We start from the raw sequence: 21,568 nt of genomic DNA, 5'->3' as shown, positions 1-21,568 counted from the left end.
TAGCCAGAATGTACTTCTCGGCCTACTATGCAAGGCCCAATTTGCCTAATAAGCCAAGTTTTCATGAATTAATTGTGTTTCGACTACCTAACCTAACTTTTTCGGCTACCTAACCTAACCTAACCTATAAAGATAGGTTAGGTTAGGTTAGGTAGGGTTGGTTAGGTTCGGTCATATATCTACATTAATTTTAACTCCAATAAAAAAAAAATTGACCTCATACATAATGAAATGGGTAGCTTTATCATTTCATAAGAAAAAACTTAGAGAAAATATATTAATTCAGGAAAACTTGGCTTATTAGGCAAATCGGGCCTTGCATAGTAGGCCGAGAACGACATTCTGGCTACTAGGTACGACATATATATGTATATATATATACATATATATATATATATATATATATATATATATATATATATATATATATATATATATATATATATATATATATATATATATATGTCGTACCTAGTAGCCAGAACTCACTTCTCAGCCTACTATTCAAGGCCCGATTTGCCTAATAAGCCAAGTTTTCCTGAATTAATATATTTACTATAATTTTTGTCTTATGAAATGATAAAGCAACCCTTTTCTCTATGTATGAGGTCAATTTTTTTTTATTGTAGTTAAAATTAACGTAGATATATGACCGAACCTAACCAACCCTACCTAACCTAACCTAACCTATATTTATAGGTAAGGTTAGGTTAGGTAGCCAAAAAAAGCTAGGTTAGGTTAGGTTAGGTAGGTTAGGTAGACGAAAAAACATTAATTCATGAAAACTTGGCTTATTAGGCAAATTGGGCCTTGAATAGTAGGCTGAGAAGTGCGTTCTGGCTATTAGGTACGACATATATATATTTATATATATATATATAATGTATTAAGTGTATTAATTATAAACCAAATCTTCGGATCTAACCTTCATTCTTTTTTCAATGTGGTGTATACAATGATCTGATTATACATTGTTCTGTTGAGAACATTATATACAGTGACTCACGATGTACATTCCCACAACAGTTAACTAACTTCCGGGTACCTACTTACTGCTAGGTGAACAGCAGTTTACCAAGCAGTGAACACAACCAGCCAGCCTGATCGTTGTAGCCATGGTAAAGGGTGAGGCTCCAGACATGATTTTTGTACAAGGACTAGGCTACAGGAAAGATACAAAATACATGAGAAGCCCATATTATGCATGGAGTGTTCTCGTTGGGGACATTTGGCTTGGAAATGCCAGTTTGACCCCAGGTGTCAGTATTGTGGTAAGAAACACGACTCGCACGAGTGTAGAGTCAAGATTGAAAAAGGTGAAAAACTCGTCCCATCTTGTTGCAATTGTCGAGGTAGCCACAATGCTGGTTCCTATCTATTCCCCATAAAGCCTCATCTGAGAGACTAGGGCGGGTCCTACAAGTAGGATAGATGAATCCTCAAAGGAAGAAAAGATTGTGCAGCAGGAACACGGAGGAAAAAGCCGGAAGCCAACGACAGCCTCTGTGAACAATGTGTGGGAGAAAGAAAAGGAATGTAGAATATTAAGGCGAGCCTAGGGAAAGTAGGTAATGTAGTTGAAAAAATGAAACCTTGTGGGGACAAGGTTCAGGAGAATATGGTATAATGTAGAATATCATGACAGCTGTTACGGAGCTGCTTCCTGGGGGGGGAGGGGCACATTAGTTAGTAGTTAGTTGCAGTTGATTGATTGACAGTTGAGAGGTGGGCCGAAAGAGCAGAGCTCAACCCCCGCAAGAACAACTAGGTGAATACAGGGGTCAGTTCTTGCACCGGTGATGTTCATTGTCTACATAAATGATCTACCAGATGGAATACAGAATTATATGAACATGTTTCAAGTGATCTATCAAGTTCATATATGCTCTGTATGGAATACAGAACATATATGAACAAAGCATCTATGGGATGAAATATCTAGAGCATCTAGATCTAACAGTATTTATGTCATGGATGACTTTAATTTTAGTGGAATAAGCTGGGTGAACAAAACAGGGAATAATGAAGCAGAAAATTTTCTAGAATTAATTGATGATTGTTTTCTTACACAACATATTAAGGAACCAAAGCAGGGAAATAATATTTTAGATTTGGTGTTAACTAACAGGGAAACACAAATTAAGGACATGGAAATAGGGAGTGAGCTAGGGAACAGTGATCATAAAGAAATCAGATTTAGCATAGAATGGAATAGATCTGTAGGAGAAAATTCTGTTAACCCTTAAATGGCACATGGCTATATACCATTTGACACCCACAGGCGCATACAAAAAAAAAAAAAAAAATCTTTTTTGTTCCTAACCTGTTAATTTGTGTTCACTGATCATGGGAAAAATAAAAAAAAATCGTAAGTGGCATATATTGCCCGCTATAGGGCGGGGGAAGTCTGGCAAAAAACAGGCGCTGACTCAGCATGCAGCCCAGACGGTCTGTTGCTCGCCAGCTGTCAGGCCGGAGTTGCCACAAAGAGATAATTACCTAATTATTTCAATGTCTCTGATTGATTTTTTGTAGTTTTTTTTGCTGAAATATTATTCAATAGTGTGTAGTGTGATATATTTATATAATAAAATGAGTGAATCATCGCTGCACTCAAAAATATGGTGTGCATATTGTTGATTCAATTATGTTCATCAAACAGTGAACAAATACTTTGTCAGTTATTACACTATATACACAGGTTATATATAAGTATCTGCATGTTTTGTTCACCATAACGAACCACTAAGTTGCTATTATGAGTCAAAAAGTAACGAGAAGTGACCGCCGTGTACCAGCCAGCCACTCCCTCCCTCAACACCTCCTTGCCCACATTCTCCTCCCACCCTACTGTTTTTGCTTTTATTCACTATATACAGACGTTATATATAAGTATCTACATTCGTGTTCACCATAACGAACCACTAAGTTGGTATGCTGAGTGGCAGTGGCAGCCTGCCACTGGCTTTCACTCCCTCCCTCCCTCACCTCACCTGACTTGCCACCATACTGTTTTTGCTTTTATATGCATAAGTATTTAAAGTATGAATATTTTTCCTCTCTAATAAGGTATAATCTCTGTGATGGATTCACAAAAACTATTTTATCTCTGCCTTTCTGATAACATATACAAATATAATCTTTATTTGTGAATATTTGTTAATTAAGCAATATATCAGAGAGTGTGTAGGGTCCGGTGTTCTATGAACAAAAAGGACATGAGCAGTTTAAATAGCGAACGCATACCAACGAATAATGCTAGTATCTATATAACAAATTTATTGTAATTTGGAGTTGATTTAACTTCCAGACACATTTTGTTTGAAAAATATTAAATATTTAGTGACTGTTTATGAAAGATATTATTAAAAATACACATTCTACTTCTTTATATCACCAATTAAATTTGCGACAATTTGAGCCATGAAATGCGACAACTGGATCACTGTGTACAGGAGGCTGCTATGGCAGCAAACACTCTCCAGGCGATCATATATCTTGGATAAGTTGCTCCACAAAATTGTCGCTTGGACCGTCGACTTCCTATGGCGTCACCTGCCACATATTTACGTCTAATTTCGTTATGAAATTAGATTATTTTAGAGTAAAAATAGGTTTGATCATGTTTTACGTGTAGCACCAACATTATAATTAGTAAATATACCATATTTCTTCTTTACTTACATAATACTAGGAGGATTTGGGTACATTTGGGTAATTCTATGGACCCCCCGGGGGTGCAGCTTTAGCAGTTTGTTGGTAATATTGAGAGCTGGTTAGCAGTACCCTGCCTGGGCTTTCCTGAGCCTGAGTTCCATCTCAGGACCCTGGGAAAATCCCGTGGGGGCGCGTGGGTTTGATGGATGGAACCCCTGGGTCCCCCCTCACCTTGTGTGAGTTTGAGGGTTGCTCGGTCCCCTTGTCTCCGGGTGACCATCATCGTTCATGCCTCCGTCTTGCTGCCTGCTGGGTCAGTGACACCTTCCACCTGGAGTCCTGCGAGTTTTGTTGCTTGTTTGTGACTCAGTACACCCAATCCACTAATGACTATTCAGGTGCAGGCAACAGGCATTGCATGCTCGTTTTAGGTTGTTGCAGCACAATAGATTGGTTGCTGACCAACCTATGGTTCATCCTGGTCCCCTTCTCCCCCCTGCTTCCGGCTCCGAAACGTCTGAGGATTTCGGAGTCGGGGCAGGATTTCGAGACTCAGGCAGTCTTGGGGCATGCCCCTCCCGGGGTGGCGACAGAGGCATTCGAGCCGATTCTTCCTGCTGAAGCGTCTGGGTCTGACCAGTGGGGCCCCCTTCCTTTCTGCTTTTCCGGCTCCTCTAGCTTCTTCTTTTGAGGCTGGGGCTTTGGAAGATGGCTCGACCCTGGGTCCTGTTGTGGGGGGTTCCGGAGATTGGGAGGGGTTGACGCTGAACCCCGCTTGGGTTTTTGTACCCTTTGAGTGGGGCTTGTTGTTACAGGGAGTATGGTTTTTCCTTTCCCCCCTCTGCGAACGAGTTAGATTTGGTGTCAGTCCGCTGGTGTCCCTTCGGGTCTATCGGTCCTGTCCTTCCGGAGGATTTCGGCCACCCGCATCCCACCTCATGAGATGTGGGAAGCCATTGTAATTACCTAAGTGCAGTTACAGGATGAGAGCTACGCTCGTGGTGTCCCGTCTCCCCAGAACTCTTTGTCATATACTGTCTCCACTCGATCATCCGGACTATATGGGAAGGACCCCTAGCCGGATTATCACATTTTTCGGATAATGGTACTTTTTCACCTACGAGTCCAAAAGTGACCATTTCCAACTATTTTTATACTACAAACAACATAATTTGAATTGCCTTGCCACATACAATTATTAAATATTCAACTAGAAACCTCAACTTACCTTGTTGGTGTTCGTCTTCTTGATTGATGCCACACATCTTGAAGTTAAAAATTCTTAACAATTTACGTAACCTATACTAACACAACACTAAAATTAACACTTAAAATTACTGTACAGTTCATTAAGCTAAGTTAGTTTTGACTGCCAGCTGCTGAAGCCTCACTGGTTGAGGGCATTTGGGTTGCCTGTGAGGCCTCACTTGTTGAAGGCGCTTGCTTGCACCTCACTTGTTGAAGCGCTTGCATGCCCTCACTTGTTGAAGGTGCTTGGCTTGCCCGTGGCGCCTCACTTGTTAAAGGGGCTTGCTTGCGCCTCACTTGTTGAAAGCGCTTGGCTTGCCTGTGGCGCGTCACTTGTTGAAAGCGCTTGGCTTGCCTGTGGCGGGTCACTTGTTGAAAGCGCTTGGCTTGCCTGTAATGCCTCACTTGTTGAAGGAGCTTGGCTTGCCTGTGGCGCCTCACTTGTTGAAGGCGCTTGGCTGCCTGTGACGCCTCACTGGTTGAACAACACGTAACTTGTCTTTAATTGCTAGGACAATCTTCTTCCTCTTAACACTTCCAGAACGATTGATGCTGCTACCAGACATATTCTTGGCCAAAAATGTTCAAAATTACTATGAAAATTAAGAAAGTTATTTAAAAAAATATTTCACTAATGGCGCAACACTGTGAGGCCGCACTGGTTGAGGTGTATAACAGTGACTTGTCTTTAATTGTTAGGACAACTTTCTTCCTCTTAACACCTCCAGAACGATTGATGCTGCTACCAGACATAGTCTTGGCCAAAAATGTTCAAAGTTACTATGAAAATAAAAATGTTATTTAAAAAAATATTTCACTAATGGCGCAGCACTGTGTATAACACGAGGGACGGACGCACATGGGTTGACCAGTGTTGGACGGGTCCACTTGGGGTGGGGCAGCTATAGCACGTTACGTAGGCCGCCAGGAGGAAAAAAATTCACAATATTTTTTAAGGAAACTTCAGCCTGTGCACAATGCTTTTAGGAAACTTATTTATTTGTTATTACATAATTACTAGTACTTATTTCATTTGTTTTTGGCTATGATTAATTGTTCTAAAATTAATGGTAATTCCTGTACCCAGGTGGTCCCTCCTGACGCACCCCTCCCACCCTCCCAACACCACCCACCCACCCCACCCCCCTCCTCCACCATGCGTCTAGAGCCACAGACGGGATTAATACGGTATGGCCGTATTTTCATCCGGCCAAACTAGCTTTTATCCGGTTCCTGTGGCCATTTTGGCCGGATATTGTGATAACTTTTTCCGATCACGATTTTGGCCGTATAAGGGCGTTTTCCGGATGTTTGAATCCCGGATAATCGCGGGGTTACAGTAATGCTTTAAAATTACTGACGGTTTTGGCCTCCACCACCTTCTCAACTTGTTCCAACCATCTACCACTCTGTTTACAAAAGTGAATTTTTGGATATTTCTCCGGCAGCTTTGTTTCGTTAGTTTAAATCTGTGACCTCTTGTTCTTGAAGTTCCGGGTCTCAGGAATTCTTCCCTATCAATTTTATCGATTCCTGTTATTATTTTGAACGTAGTGATCATATCGCCTCTTTTTCTTCTATCATCTAGTTTTTGCATATTTAATGCCTCTAACCTCTCCTCGTAGCTCTTGTCTTTCAGTTCTGGGAGCCATGAACAATTTCTTTAGTATTTCTCCATCCATGTATTTAAAAGCAATTCTGAGGTTAGAAAGTGTAGCATAGGCTCCTCGCACAATGTTCTTAATGTGGTTCTCAGGTGACAGTTTTCTATCTAGAAACACCCCTAGATTCCTTTCTTTGTCAGAATTCTTTAAAGATTTCTCACATAATTTATAGGTTGTGTGGGGTCTATGTTCTCCAATTCCACATTCCATAACATGGCATTTATTCACATTAAATTCCATTTGCCAAGTGTTGCTCCATATACTTATTTTGTCCAGGTCTTCTTGAAGGGCATGACAATCATCAAGGTTTCTTATCTTCCCTATTATCTTAGCATCATCTGCAAACATATTCATGTAATTCTGTATTCCCACTGGTAGATCGTTTATATAGACCAGGGGTCTCCTAACTTTTCAATGTAAGGGCCACATTATATATTTCCCATATTTATGCAGGCCGGAGGAATAAAAAATGAAATTGCTATTTTGTATAACTAAGATAAAGGCATTGTCAAAGTACAGAGAAAAGAATATTGTACAGTGTTTGTGCTCCCTGAAACGGAAGCAGCGAAGCCCCACTCGCCCTCCATCCCCACAATATACAGTTATACACAACTGATTGGTTGTAATGCACAACACATACCTACCAGTATTAGTATCTGTGCGTCACACTATCGAGAGAGAGGAAAACTGACTCGGGTTGAGCGCCACCAGTCAGCAGCCCCAGCTTTGAATAATTCTGCGATGCCATTCGTACGATAATTATTTTTTCAAGGCCACCACACAGGGATTTGTTTGGAGGGCCGGATGAAATTATGTGGCCCGCGGGCCATAGTTTGGAGACCCCTGATATAGACAATGAACATTACCGGTGCAAGAACTGATCCCTGTGGTACTCCACTCGTGACATTCCTCTAATCCGATACCTTGCCTCTGATTACGGCCCTCATTTTTCTGTCAGGAAATTTTTCATTCGTGTTAGTAGCTTACCTGTCACCCCTCCAATATGTTCCAGTTTCTAGAACAACCTCTTATGGGGAACTCTGTCGAAAGCCTTTTTTAGGTCCAGATAGATGCAGTCAACCCAACCATCTCTTTCCTGTAAAATCTCTGTGGCTCGATCATAAAAACTGAGTAAGTTCGTTACACAGGATCTTCCAGATCATACTAAAAACCATAAACCATACTAAAAAGCAAAAACCAAAAACCAAAACCATAACCATACCATTGTGGCTTACCTCCTGCGCGACCCGGATTACGCCTCTTTAATGAATCCGTCTTCCTGCAAGTTTGGTTGTTTCTGTACTGAGTTCGTTATGAGATTCCAGAGTCGTCCTGGCTTGTGGACTGACTTTTTTTTTTGTTGGAAGCTTCGCGTATGTTCTGTAGGTCCCCGCACGCTTGAGATGCGTGAAGCTCTGACAGTGGTCCAGGTTTACCTGAGGGGCAAGTTTGGGCGCCTCAATGCGTGCTTGTTTGCCCCTGCCTTTCCTTGGATTGGTGACATAGTGCAGCTTCACGTGCAGGTTTCCATCCTTTCAGCTGCACTGGTTGCTGTGGATTTGCACGCTCATGGCCTGTTGGCTTCGGTCTTGCATTTCTTTTCCCTCCTGGAGCTGTCCTTGGATTAGCTTGAGGAGGATGTGGAGGTGCATGGGGCCGTTCCTGGGTCTGGAGCCTTGGTCTTGGCAGTGCATGCGTCGTCTGCCCTGTTGAAGCTGTTCGCGTTAATTCTGCGAGTTGCAGTGTCTGTTCATTGCTTCTCGTCACGCATGTCGGCAGGCGGTGCTCGCATCCTCCTTGGATCCCTGCTTGGCTCCTGGCTCTTAGGTTATTGTCACCTTTTAGACCTTGCTGTTGGCAGATTCTGTGGTTGGGCAGTATCTGCAGGCAGCTTCTTCCAATTGTCGTCCTATGTCAGACTTGTTGGTTCTCTGGGGGCCCCGTGGGGAGTTTTCCCGGAGGAGTCGTGCCAGGGCTCGGTGTTCCACCCATCTTGATAGGCTAGTGATGCCAGTATCTGGGCCTGCACAGCCTTCGGAACCGTCTTCGTCTGGTTGGAGTGATCGCTCTGTGTGATGGTCAGGTTCTCGTAAGGGGTGTTGGCCCTTTCGCATTTTGTCTCATTGACGGGGCGATGGAGGAGAGGCTCGCTCTGTATTCTCATGCCCGGTCCCACAATTTGTGGGCCTTTCGGGTTGTTTCGGCTGGCCTGCAGTAGTATTGGGTAGCCCCTCCTCCTTCGGGTGGTTTGGAGTTGGTGGAGCAGGCCTCTTCTTCTGCGCTCTGTCGGGTCATCTCGGAGTAGGTGTGCTTGGGCGTGGTCGAAACAATGACGTCTCTCAGGTGGGTTTCCCATCTGTTTCCAGTCCTGAAATGGGACTGTGCGGACCTACGGTTCATTCTAGACTTGTCCCATCTGAACCGCTGGGTTTATTGCCCCGCCTTTCGGTTGATTACTCTGTCCCAGGTCCAGCGTCTCTTGGCGCTGGGTGGTTGGATGGTGTCCCTGGACCTCTGGGATGCTTATTGGCATCCGGCTCCATTTGGACTGCTCCCCGGTGGTTCATTGCTTGAACCGAGGGGGTTCGATGCGGTCCTTGGCTCATTGGGGCTGGTCGCTTTGGGTGACTTGTCTACTGAGTTCTTGGGGTTTGGCTCTCCTGGCCATTCATGTTCAAGGGGTGTCCAACATCCTGTCGGACAGCCTGTCTTGGTCCATTCCCCTGTCCACGGAATGGACGGTCGACGTCGACTCATTCAATTGGCTCTGCCGGACGTACGGGATCCCAGAGGTGGACCTCTTTGCATCGGCGTGGCCGTGGCGTCTCCAGTTATGCATAGCGCCCTTTCTTGACTGTGAGGCCGTTGAGGTCGATGCCTTGCAGCTGAACTGGTCGAGGTGGGGTTACCTGTACCTCTTTCCTCCCCAGTTCGGTTGTTGCTCCAGGTCCTAGCTCACTTGGAGATTTCCCGGGGATGAGTAGTCACCTTGGCTCCTTGGTGACTGGCCCAGCCTTGGTTTCAGGCGCTGCTTGCTCGGTGTCCAAACCTGGAGATCTTCCCGTGGCTCTGTGTTTTTCAGCAAATTGGACCAGTCCGTTACGTGGCTGGTTCGATTTTCACTTCGAGTCTTCACGTCTGGTCATTCTGACTTGCGTCTGTCACCACTTGTATGGTGACCAGGTGGCTTCATTGCTGGTGTCCCACCTGCGTGCTTCGTCTCGGCAGCAGTATGAAGTTTCCTGGCGGTCCTTCCATTTCTTGTTGTCCCTTCGTAGGTTGACTTCGGTTTCTGATAGGGTTGTCTTGTTCTTTGTCTCGTGGATGTTTCAGGACCGTCATCTTATGCTGAATACTGTTGCTTCATATCGTGCAGCGCTGGTGGAGCTGCTACTGCTTACATTCGCCATTGATGTTACTTCTGCTCCGTTTCACAAGCTGTCTCGTGCATTGTTTCACCTCTGGCCTGCTCATGCACTGCCTGAGCTGTTCTGGTTTTTGGACCGGGTGCTCTCCTTCCTCTCTTCTCGGTTTGTTGTGGCCTCTTTGGTTCAGGTTTGTTTGGCAGAGGCTCTTTTCTCGTTGGCATTGGCCTCTGGAGGTCGGGTCAGGGAGCTTCATGCTCTCCTCCGGTGCAGAGGTTTCTGCTCTTTTGGTACTGGTAGTTGTTTCGTTTATTTGCAGCTGTCCCCTTTTCTGGTGAGGATTGAGACTGCTGCTTTCCGGAGGGGTCCTTGGGTTGTTGTTGCTTGGTTGGTCTGGCCGAGGGTGCAACATGTGTTGTGTCTGGCTCTCCACCGTTTCCTGCATACCACGGCCTTGGTGGCAGGGGACGTGCTTTGGGTTGTCCAGTTTCCCTTCTTTCCTATTCCTGGGTTCAGGTTTCCTGGGTCGTTGCCTGGTCCTTCGGTCCGGCCCGCCGGCAGTCTATCCTCGTGTCCTTGACTTTTGTTTGTTTGCTGTGTTGGCTATCGCCTCCCGGGTTTGTCCCTCTTGTATTACCTTTGGGTAAGTAGCTCTGAGGAGCTGATGGAGCTCCCCCCCCCCCAGAAAACCAGTGTTGAATGTAATGAAACGCCATTTTCTGGGGGAGACCCCCAGAGGCTCCCCGGCAACCCTCCCTCCCTCCGGTCGGCATTTTTATTGCGTGTTTTTGTCATCCAGCCTCAGAACCGAGATGTGGATAGCCAGTGTGAGTGTCTGGGGCTCCCCCTCCCTCTTCCCAGGGAAGGGGGGAGCTGCACAGACAATCGGCGCGGCGACATGGTGATGTCATGCTCGTTTACTCGTTTTCGTTTGGGAGTTTTGTCCACTAGTTCAGCTTTCAGTAGCAGTTTCTTAACCAGAATAGAGGGTTTGTTTAGGGGATGTTTACCTTTCTGGGCACCTGACCTGGTCAATTGCACACATAAGATGCTTCCAACTACAGGGGGGGGGTTTCTATAGGCCATTGCTCCTCGTGCCTCTCTGAGGGGGCCAGGTTATGGCTCATGGTTCCTGGTAGGCCTAGAACTCTATTCACATTGTTGCCAAAGTTTAATACTGTATATTCATATCAGCCTGGGTAGCTCCGGGGAGCCTCCGGGTCTCACCCAAAAAATGGGGTTTCATTACATTCAATACTGGCTTTTTAGTCATATTCGGGAGGGCAACACAACAGACGGTGGGTGAACAGGAAGGATGGATGACTGGCTGGCTGGCAGGCGAGTGGGAGAGGAGAGGAAGCAAGTGGGGGATGGCAGGCAGGAGTGACGGGAGTACGGGAGGGTGTGTGGGGCAGGCAGATTGGATGGCTGGTGGGGCAAGTGGGATGGATAGATGGTGGGTGGATGGAGGGAGGGAGGGTTAAATGGATGGATAGTGGATGGGCAGGTGAGGGCAGACATGATATTAGCAAAATATTATCCAATTTTATATTAAAGCAAAAAAGTAAAGAAAATCTTTCAGTAACAGCAGCACTCTGTAGAATCATGCAAGGAAAGAACATGTATAGGGCAAGAGGGGCAGTAAGCAGAGAGCGGATAGGCAGCAGCAGGTGGGCAGATGGTAGAATGTGCAAACAGATGAGTGGCAGGACAGTCATCCACCCAGCAAAGTAGGTGGATGGGTGGGCATGTGTTAGGGTGGCCAGGTGGGCAGTAGAGTGAGATGTTTGGCAGGGTGGGCAGATGGTCATTCAGGTGTGCAGGTAGCATAACAATTGGGTGGCAGAGTGGGTGGGCTGGTGGCAGGGCAGATGGTAGAGTAAGGAGGTGGGTAGCCGGGCACGCATAGTGGGTGGACAGGCAGCAGAGTTTGTGGATGGGTGACAGAACAGATGGCTAGTAGGGCAGTCAGGAGACAAAGTGTGTGGGTGAGTGAATAGCAAGTAGCAGAGTGTGTGGGTGGGCAGCAGTGGGCAGGTGGCTAGTAGAATGAGATGGATGGCTGCAGTGGGCGAGAGGGAAGCAGAGATATCAGACTAGGACTAACACAGGAGCTGGTCACACCCAGTCTCTCTCCAGACCCCCCAGACCCATACATGGCCCTCCCAACTACCTCCACCCCTCATCCCCATACTCGGCCCTCCCCGTTACTTTCACCCCTCATCCTCATATCCGGCCCTCCCCGCCACCTCCACCCCTCATACCCATATCCGGCCTTCTCCGCTACTTCCACCCCTCATCCTCATATCCGGCCCTCCCCGCCACCTCCACCCCTCATACCCATATCCGGCCTTCTCCGCTACTTCCACCCCTCATCCTCATATCCGGCCCTCCCTGCTACCTCCACCCCTCATCCCCACATCCAGCCCTCCCCGCTACCTCCACCTCTCATCCCCATACCTGGCTCTCCCTGCTACCTCCATTCCTCATCCCCATACATGACCCTCCCTGCTACCTCCACCCTTCATCCCCATACTTGGCCCTCCCTGCTACCTCCACCCCTCATCTCCATACCTGGCCCTCCACGTTATTTCCACCCCTCATCCTCATATTCGGCCCTCCCGCTACTCCACCCCTCACCCCCATGCCTACCCCATCCCTGCTACCTCCATTCCCACTACCACCATCCCCCCATTCCCACTACTATCATCCCCTCATCATCCCACTACCTCCATACCCCATCCCCACTACTTCCATACCCCATCCCCACTACTTCCATACCCCATCCCCACTACTTCCATCCCCATCCCCACTACCTCCATACCTCATCCACACTACCTCCATACCCCATCCACACTACCTCCATACCCCATCCCCACTACCTCCATACCCCATCCCCACTACCTCCATTCCCCATCCCCACTACCTCCATACCCCATCCCCACTACCTCCATTCCCCATCCCCACTACCTCCATACCCCATCCCCACTACCTCCATACCCCATCCCCACTACCTCCATACCCCATCCCCACTACCTCCATACCCCATCCCCACTACCTCCATACCCCATCCCCACTACCTCCATACCCCATCCCCACTACCTCCATACCCCATCCCCACTACCTCCATACCCCATCCCCACTACCTCCATTCCCCATCCCCACTACCTCCATACCCCATCCCCACTACCTCCATACCCCATCCCCACTACCTCCATACCCCATCCCCACTACCCCCATACCCACTACCCCCATACTCCATCCCCACTACCCCAATCCCCCAATCCCCCACTACCTCCATCTCCCCTTTCTCACTACCTCCATACTCCCTTTCTCACTACCTCCATATCCTATTCCCACTTCCTCCATCCCCCCATTCCCACTACCACCATCCCCCTATTCCCACTACCTCTATCCCCCATTCCCACTACCTCCATCCCCCTATTCCCACTACCTCTATCCCCCATTCCCACTACCTCCATCCTCCCATCCCCACTCTGGATCCTACCCGCAAGAGTGTGGGTAGGATCCTCCCCCTCCCCTCCAACCTCCATCAACAAGAGTTCTCAGTAAAGAAAAAGTGCAATTAAATGTTCATTTATTTTATTTACAGTTTACATTTATTCCTTATTGTATTATGTGTGAAAAAATATGAGTAGTATTCTGTATAAAATGTATTTTTAAGTTAATATTTTGGTTGTGTGGAATGCATTAATTCACTTTCATTATTTTGTATGGGAAAATTGGATTCGGAGTATGAATATTTGGGTTATGTTGCATTTCTTGGATCGGATTAAATTCGTGCACCGAGGTTGCACTGTACTGTATATGGAAAAGGCAAATATAGTTTCTATCTGCAAGAATGGTAGCAGAGAAGACTCTTAATTATAAACCTGTTTTTGTTGACAAGCATTGTAGTCAAAACACTAGAAAAAATAATTAAAACCCAAATGTGTAGACCACATGGACAGAAATTATTTAATTAAAATCAGACAGTATGACTTTTGAACAGATCCTTTGTAACAAATTCAACTAGTTTTCTTGATAGAGCCACAGAGACTTTCCAGGAGATGGTTGGGTTGACTGAATTTATCTGGCCCTAGAAAAGGCTTTTGACAAATAAGAATTCTTGAAAACTGCAGCTTCAAGAACAAGAGGACATAGTTTTAAGCTAAGGCAGCAAAGGTGTGAACAAAATATTAGAAAGTTCTCATTTTGCAAGCAGAGTTGTAGACAGCCTGGAACAAGTTAAGTGAAAAAGTGGTGGAGGCCAAAACTGTTGGTAGTTTTAAAGTGTCATATGACAAAGAGTATGGGAAAGATGGAACACTATAAATGTAGCTCTCATCCTGTAACTACACTCTGGTAATAGCAGTTAGGTAATTACACAAAAAAGACTGAGAGACTCACTATTTTTTACAATTACATTTCTTTTCAGACTTGCATATCTTGGTTCTCCAGGCCAAACACCTCAACTTGGGTTACACCATGGATATGCAGGAAAGCTGAGACCTCTTTTGCTTAAGGTAACTATTATTGGAATGATAAATAGTTTATCTTATACTGTATAATGAATATAATGAAATATATATATACAGTGTGTCCTCACTTGAACGAACTATATGGGGCGAAGCCGATTCGTTCCAGTGCGGAATTCGTTCCATCCGCCCCAACAACCTTCTTAATTTTTTTATTTTAAACATATGCCAGGACACATTAGTTTGTTTCTTTGTTGTGTGATGCTTCATTATAATATCTTTCATGCTCTTTTGGTGTCAATAATAATCTGAGATGCGAGAATCACCATCCCCCACACCACCCACACCATCCCCCACACCATCCCCCCACACCATCCCCTACACCATCCACACCATCCCCCACACCACCCACACCATCCCTCACACCACCCACACCATCCCCCACACCATCCCCCACACCACCCACACCATCCCCCACACCACCCACACCATCCCCCACACCATCCCCCACACCACCCACACCATCCCCCACACCATACCCCACACCACCCACACCATCCCCCACCCTACTCACACCATCCCCCACACCACCCACACCACCTACACCATCCCCCACCCTACTCACACCATCCCCTACACCACCCACACCATCCCCCACACCACCCACACCATCCCCCACACCACCCACACCATCCCCCACACCACCCACACCATCCCCCACACCACCCACACCATCCCCCACACCACCCACACCATCCCCCACACCACCCACACCATCCCCCACACCACCCACACCATCCCCCACACCACCCACACCATCCCCCACCCCACTCACACCATCCCCCACCCCACTCACACCATCCCCCACACCACCCACACCATCCCCCACACCACCCACACCATCCCCAACACCACCCACACCACTAACACCATTCGCCCCCACCACCCACACTCCCCACACCACCACCCACACACCCCATACACACCATCCCCCACACCACCACCCACACACCCCACATCATCCCCCACACACCCCACACCACCACCCACACATCCCACATCATCCCCCACACACCCCACACCACCCACATCATCCCCCCCACACCCAACCACACCACGCACACACCACCCACCACACCAACCCACCACACCAACCCACCCACAACCACCCACACCACCCAAACCACACCACACCACCCAAACCACACCACACCACCCAAACCACACCACACCACCCACACCATCCATGGGGTGTATTGAAGCAGCGGGCTTGGAAGCGTCTCAACTCGCCCGACAAAAAAAAAATGATGGGTTGGCAGGTCTCCTCTCACACCTCCAGGACCCCCCCTCCACCCCCCAGGTACCCGGCCATACACACCACAATGCCAAGTCAGCTATTGTTTTCTACAGGAAACAATAAAACATGTTAATGATTAATAATGTATATTAATACAACATATTTTGGCATAAATATTTTACAGCTAAGATTGAGATTTATAATAGAGAATGAATGAGAGGTTTGGCAGCCATGCGTGGTCAGCACCCTTCTCTCTCCACTTCCACCTCCCCTGACAACACCTTCCATCACTGACCCCACCTGCCTCTTTCCACCACCTGCCTCCCCTGACACCGCCTGCCTCCCCTGACACCGCCTGCCTCCCCTGACACCACGTGCCTCGCCTGACACCACCTGCCTCCCTTGACACCACGTGCCTCCCATGACACCACCTGCCTCCCCTGACACCACCTGCCTCCCCTGACACCACCTGCCTCCCCTGACACCACCTGCCTAACCTGACCCCACCTGCCTAACCTGACCCCACCTGCCTCCCCTGACACCACCTGCCTCCCCTGACACCACCTGCCTCCCCTGACCCCACCTGCCTCCCCTGACACCACCTGCCTCCCCTGACACCACCTGCCTCCCCTGACACCACCTGCCTCCCCTGACACCACCTACCTCCCCCTGCCACCACCTGCCTCCCCTGACACCACCTGCCTCCCCCTGACACCACCACAAATGATGCCAACCACCTCACCAAGGCCTAACGTTCACACTACCTGTGCTTGTTTTAGTGGTCTACTCAAAATTTATTCTAAATAGATATTAGTACAGTACATAGGCTGTTAGAGGAGGGAGGGAGGGAGGGATCCAGGAAACAAACCCCCCCAGAAAGAAAACCAGGAAGTAGCCTAAATGAACAGGCACGTGCAAATGACCTGCTACGGATGTGCGATAGGTTTGCCTTAAACCAGCAAATAGTAGAACCAACTAGGAAGGAGAACACGCTGGACCTCATTTTCACTAATAATGATGAATTGATCGGGAACATAATGATTACAAATACCTGTTACTCAGATTACAACTTAATTGAAGTTCTGACAACCATGGGGAATGGACCTTCAAAACCAGTCCAGATTCCCGGTGGAGGAGATTCAGCAAATTCAACTTCAATAATAAACGGATAAACTGGGAGCAAATAAACCAGGACTTCACAGAAATAAACTGGGAAGAACAGCTAGGAAATGCAAACCTGAACCAGTGCCTGGAAAAAATAAGCTCAGTAGCACTAGAAATATGTTCAAACCGCATACCCCTAAGAAAAAAGAGAAAGAGATGCAGATTGGAACGGGAACGTCGTTCCCTATATAGGCGAAGAAAACGAATCGCGGAACAACTTGAGAGTCGCACCCTATCTCAAGAACGGCGAAAAAGGTTAGGTAGAGAAATAGAAACAATTGAACTCAAGCTACAAGAATCATACAAAACCCAGGAGAGGCAAAGAGAGCAAAAGGCCATCAGTGAAATAGAGAGAAATCCGAAATATTTTTTCTCCTATGCAAAATCAAGATCAAAAACCACATCTAGTATCGGGCCCCTGCGAAAGGGAGATGGAACTTTCACCGATGACAACAAAGAAATGAGCGAGTTACTGAGGAAGCAGTACGACTCTGTTTTCAGCGAGCCATTAAATGCACTAAAGATTGAAAACCCAAATGAATTTTTCATGGATATGATACCAACATCAAATCATATATCAGACGTCGCCCTATCCCTACTAGATTTTGAAGAAGCCATAAACAGTATGCCTATGCACTCTGCACCAGGCCCGGATTCTTGGAACTCCATATTCATCAAGAACTGTAAAAAAACCACTATCGCAGGCCCTTCACATTCTGTAGAGACAAAGCCTAGATACTGGCGTTATCCCTGACATACTAAAAACAGCAGAGATAGCACCACTCCATAAAGGAGGAAATAAGGCAGAGGCAAAAAATTACAGACAGATAGCACTAGCATCGCACATCATAAAAATTTTTGAGAGAGTGCTAAGAAGTAAGATCACAAAATACATGGAATCACAGCATCTCCATAACCCCGGACAACATGGTTTCAGAACAGGGTGCTCTTCCCTGTCGCAGTTGCTGGACCACTATGATATGGCATTAGATGCTATGGAAGACAAACAAAATGCTTATGTAATTTACACAGACTTCGCAAAAGCTTTTGATAAATGTGACCATGGTGTTATTGCACATAAAATGCGTTCAAAAGGAATTACCGGGAAAATAGGCAGATGGATCTACAATTTCCTGACTAACAGAACCCAATGTGTAATAGTCAACAAAATAAAATCCAGCCCATCAACCGTGAAGAGCTCAGTCCCCCAGGGTACTGTGCTTGCTCCAGTACTTTTTCTCATCCTCATATCGGACATAGACCAGAACACAACCTATAGCACTGTATCATCCTTTGCAGATGACATTAGGACTTTCATGAGAGTTGGCAACATAGAGGACACGGCAAACCTCCAATCAGATGTAGATCAGGTCTTTCTATGGGCTACAGAAAAAAATATGGTGTTTAACGAGGGTAAGTTCCAGCTCATGCGCTACGGAAAAATTGAAAATATAAAAACAGAAACCACGTACAAAACTCAGGCAAATCATAACATAGAACGAAAAGGTAATGTAAAGGATCTGGGTGTACTCATGTCGGAAGACCTTACCTTTAAAGAACACAATAAAGTAGCCGTCACAACTGCAAGGAAAATGACAGGTTGGATAACAAGAACTTTTCACACTAGAGATGCTATACCGATGATGATACTTTTCAAAACGCTTGTGCTCTCTAGAGTGGAGTACTGCTGCACAATGACAGCCCCTTTCAAAGCTGGAGAAATTGCTGACCTAGAGAGCGTGCAGAGATCCTTTACTGCTAGAATCCACTCAGTAAAACATCTAAATTACTGGAACCGACTAAAGAGCCTAAATCTGTACTCCCTTGAGCGCAGGCGGGAGAGATACATAATAATTTACACGTGGAAAATAATTGAGGGGCTGGTCCCAAACCTGCACACAGAAATAACACCACATGAGACCAGAAGACATGGCAGGATGTGCAGAATACCTCCGTTGAAAAGCAGAGGTGCAACAGGTACTCTGAGAGAGAACTCTATCAACATCAGAGGCCCGAGACTGTTCAACACGCTTCCACTACACATAAGGGGCATAACTGGCAAACCCCTCACAGTGTTCAAGAGAGAACTGGATAAGCACCTCCAAAGGATACCTGATCAACCAGGCTGTGACTCATACGTCAGGCTGCGAGCAGCCGCGTCTAACAGCCTGGTTGATCAGTCCAGCAACCAGGAGGCCTGGTCGACGACCGGGCCGCGGGGACACTAAGCCCCAGAAGCACCTCAAGGTAGCCTCAAGGTAGGTAGCCCCCCCCCCTCCCACTCACCCCCCAATGGCTAAGGGAGCGACCGGCCGGCCACACAATGCTAGCCGTTATCTACACCCCAATTGTATTAAAAATTATGTGAAAAGGAAATGTGTTCAAACTGTTTAAAATATGTACTGTATATACAGTATCACAATTTTCACCATTATTATTGCTCCAATATGACATTTTTCTAATAAAAAGGCTATTTTCAGTGTAGATAATGCGATAATTATCATTAAATTGACTCTTGGCATCTGACGATGAGAGGAGAGTGAGGTAGTAGGTGGTCTCTGTGGTCAGGTGGAGGGGGGGGGGAGCATGGAGGCGCCAGGCACGTGTTGCCTCTTCTGACACCACTTGCCTCCTGACAACAACTCTCTCACCAATGCCCCCGACACCATTTTATCACCATTTCAGCTGGTTGTCGCCTGCCTGGCTGACAACCTGCCTCCCATGAGAATACTAACTTACACCACCTGCCCCCAAACAAAAAACCTTAACTACTGACACCACTTGCCTCCTGGCAACAACTCTCTCACCAATGCCCCCTGACACCATTTTATCACCATTTTTATCACCATTTCTTCCTAGAAACAATGGGTAAGGATAATAAAACACTACATAACTGTTTACACTCTGGCGAATCATAGTTGATGACAGCCAGCTCTGACGCTCGGCCTCGGTGACCGCTTGGACGAACATTCCTCGCTTAATCGAACATTTGTATGTTCCACTGAACATTTGGTACCGAATTCAATTTGTTCGGCTCTTCCGGGAATTCGATAGAGCGGGGTTCGTTAGACTGAGGAAGCACTGTATGTATATATATATATATATATATATATATATATATATATATATATATATATATATATATATATATATATATATATATATATATATATATATAATATATATATGTCGTACCTAGTAGCCAGAACACACTTCTCGGCCTACTATGCAAGGCCTGATTTGCCTAGTAAGCCAAGTTTTCATGAATTAATTGTTTTTCGACTACCTAACCTACCTAACCTAACCTAACCTAACTTTTTCGGCCACCTAACCTAACCTAACCTATTAAAATAAGGTAGGTTAGGTTAGGTAGGGTTGGTTAGGTTCGGTCATATATCTACGTTAATTTTAGCTCAAATAAAAAAAATTGACCTCATACATAGTGAAATGGGTAGCTTTAACATTTCATAAGAAAAAAATTAGAGAAAATATAATAATTCATGAAAACTTGGCTTATTAGGCAAATCGGGCCTTGCATAGTAGGCTAAGAAGTGCGTTCTGGCTACTAGGTACGACATATATATATATATATATATATATATATATATATATATATATATATATATATATATATATATACAGTGCTTCCTCAGACTAACGAACCCCGCTCTATCGAATTCCCGGAAGAGCCGAACAAATTGAATTCGGTACCAAATGTTCAGTGGAACATACAAATGTTCGATTAAGTGAGGAATGTTCGTCCAAGCGGTCACCGAGGCCGAGCGTCAGAGCTGGCTGCCATCAACTATGATTCGCCAGAGTGAAAACAGTTATGTAGTGTTTTATTATCCCTACCCATTGTTTCTAGGGAGAAATGGTGATAAAAATGGTGATAAAATGGTGTCAGGGGGGCATTGGTGAGAGTTGTTGTCAGGAGGCAACACGTGCTCCCCCGCCCCCACCCTCCTTCCTCCACCTGACCACAGAGACCTCTCACTCTCCTCTCGTCGTCAGATGCCAAGAGTCAATTTAATGATAATTATCGCATTATCTACACTGAAAATAGCCTTTTTATTAGAAAAATGTCATATTGGAGCAATAATAATGGTGAAAATTGTAATATATACAGTACATATTTTAAACCGTTTGAACACATTTCCTTTTCACAGAATTTTTAATACAATTGGGGTGAAGATAACAGCCGGCATTGTGTGGCCGGCCGGTCGCTCCCTGAGCCATTGGAGGGGTGGGGGTGGGAGGGGGGGGTTGTTTCCTGGATCCCTCCCTCCCTCCAGGGAGGTGTCAGGGGAGGCAGGCGGTGTCAGGGGAGGCAGGCTGTGTTAGGGGAGGCAGGCTGTGTTAGGGGAGGAAGGCGGTGTCAGGGGAGGCAGGTGGTGTCAGGGGAGGCAGGCGGTGTCAGGGGAGGCAGGCGGTGTCAGGGGAGGCAGGTGATGTCAGGGGAGGCAGGTGGTGTCAGAGGAGGCAGGCGGTGTCATGGGAGGCAGGTGGGGTCAGGGGAGGCAGGTGGTGTCAGGGGAGGCAGGCGGTGTCAGGGGAGGCAGGTGGGGTCAGGGGAGGCAAGTGGTGTCAGGGGAGGCATATGGGGTCAGGGGAGGCAGGTGGGGTCAGGGGAGGCAGGTGGGGTCAGGGGAGGCAGGTGGTGTCAGAGGAGGCAGGTGGGGTCAGGGGAGGCAG

The 21,568-nt window shown here is 46.6% G+C and overlaps 1 protein-coding gene across 10 annotated transcripts in view; it reads left to right on the top strand.

The window, feature by feature from the left end:
• LOC123762901 (mitochondrial potassium channel ATP-binding subunit) overlaps positions 1-21,568 on the top strand; it is an 848,556-nt gene that overhangs the window by 72,898 nt on the left and 754,090 nt on the right. For all 10 annotated transcript variants that reach the window (XM_069302215.1, XM_069302213.1, XM_069302219.1 and 7 more), the window contains exon 2: positions 14,373-14,460. In XM_069302215.1, the coding sequence (XP_069158316.1) occupies positions 14,373-14,460 (88 nt within the window). The remainder of the gene's footprint in view (positions 1-14,372; positions 14,461-21,568) is intronic.

This window comes from Procambarus clarkii, chromosome 47 (genome assembly GCF_040958095.1).
Source record: "Procambarus clarkii isolate CNS0578487 chromosome 47, FALCON_Pclarkii_2.0, whole genome shotgun sequence".
NCBI classification, from domain to species: domain Eukaryota; kingdom Metazoa; phylum Arthropoda; class Malacostraca; order Decapoda; family Cambaridae; genus Procambarus; species Procambarus clarkii.
The sequence above is the reverse complement of the archived record's forward strand: the minus strand, read 5'-3'. Positions and strand labels throughout refer to the sequence as shown.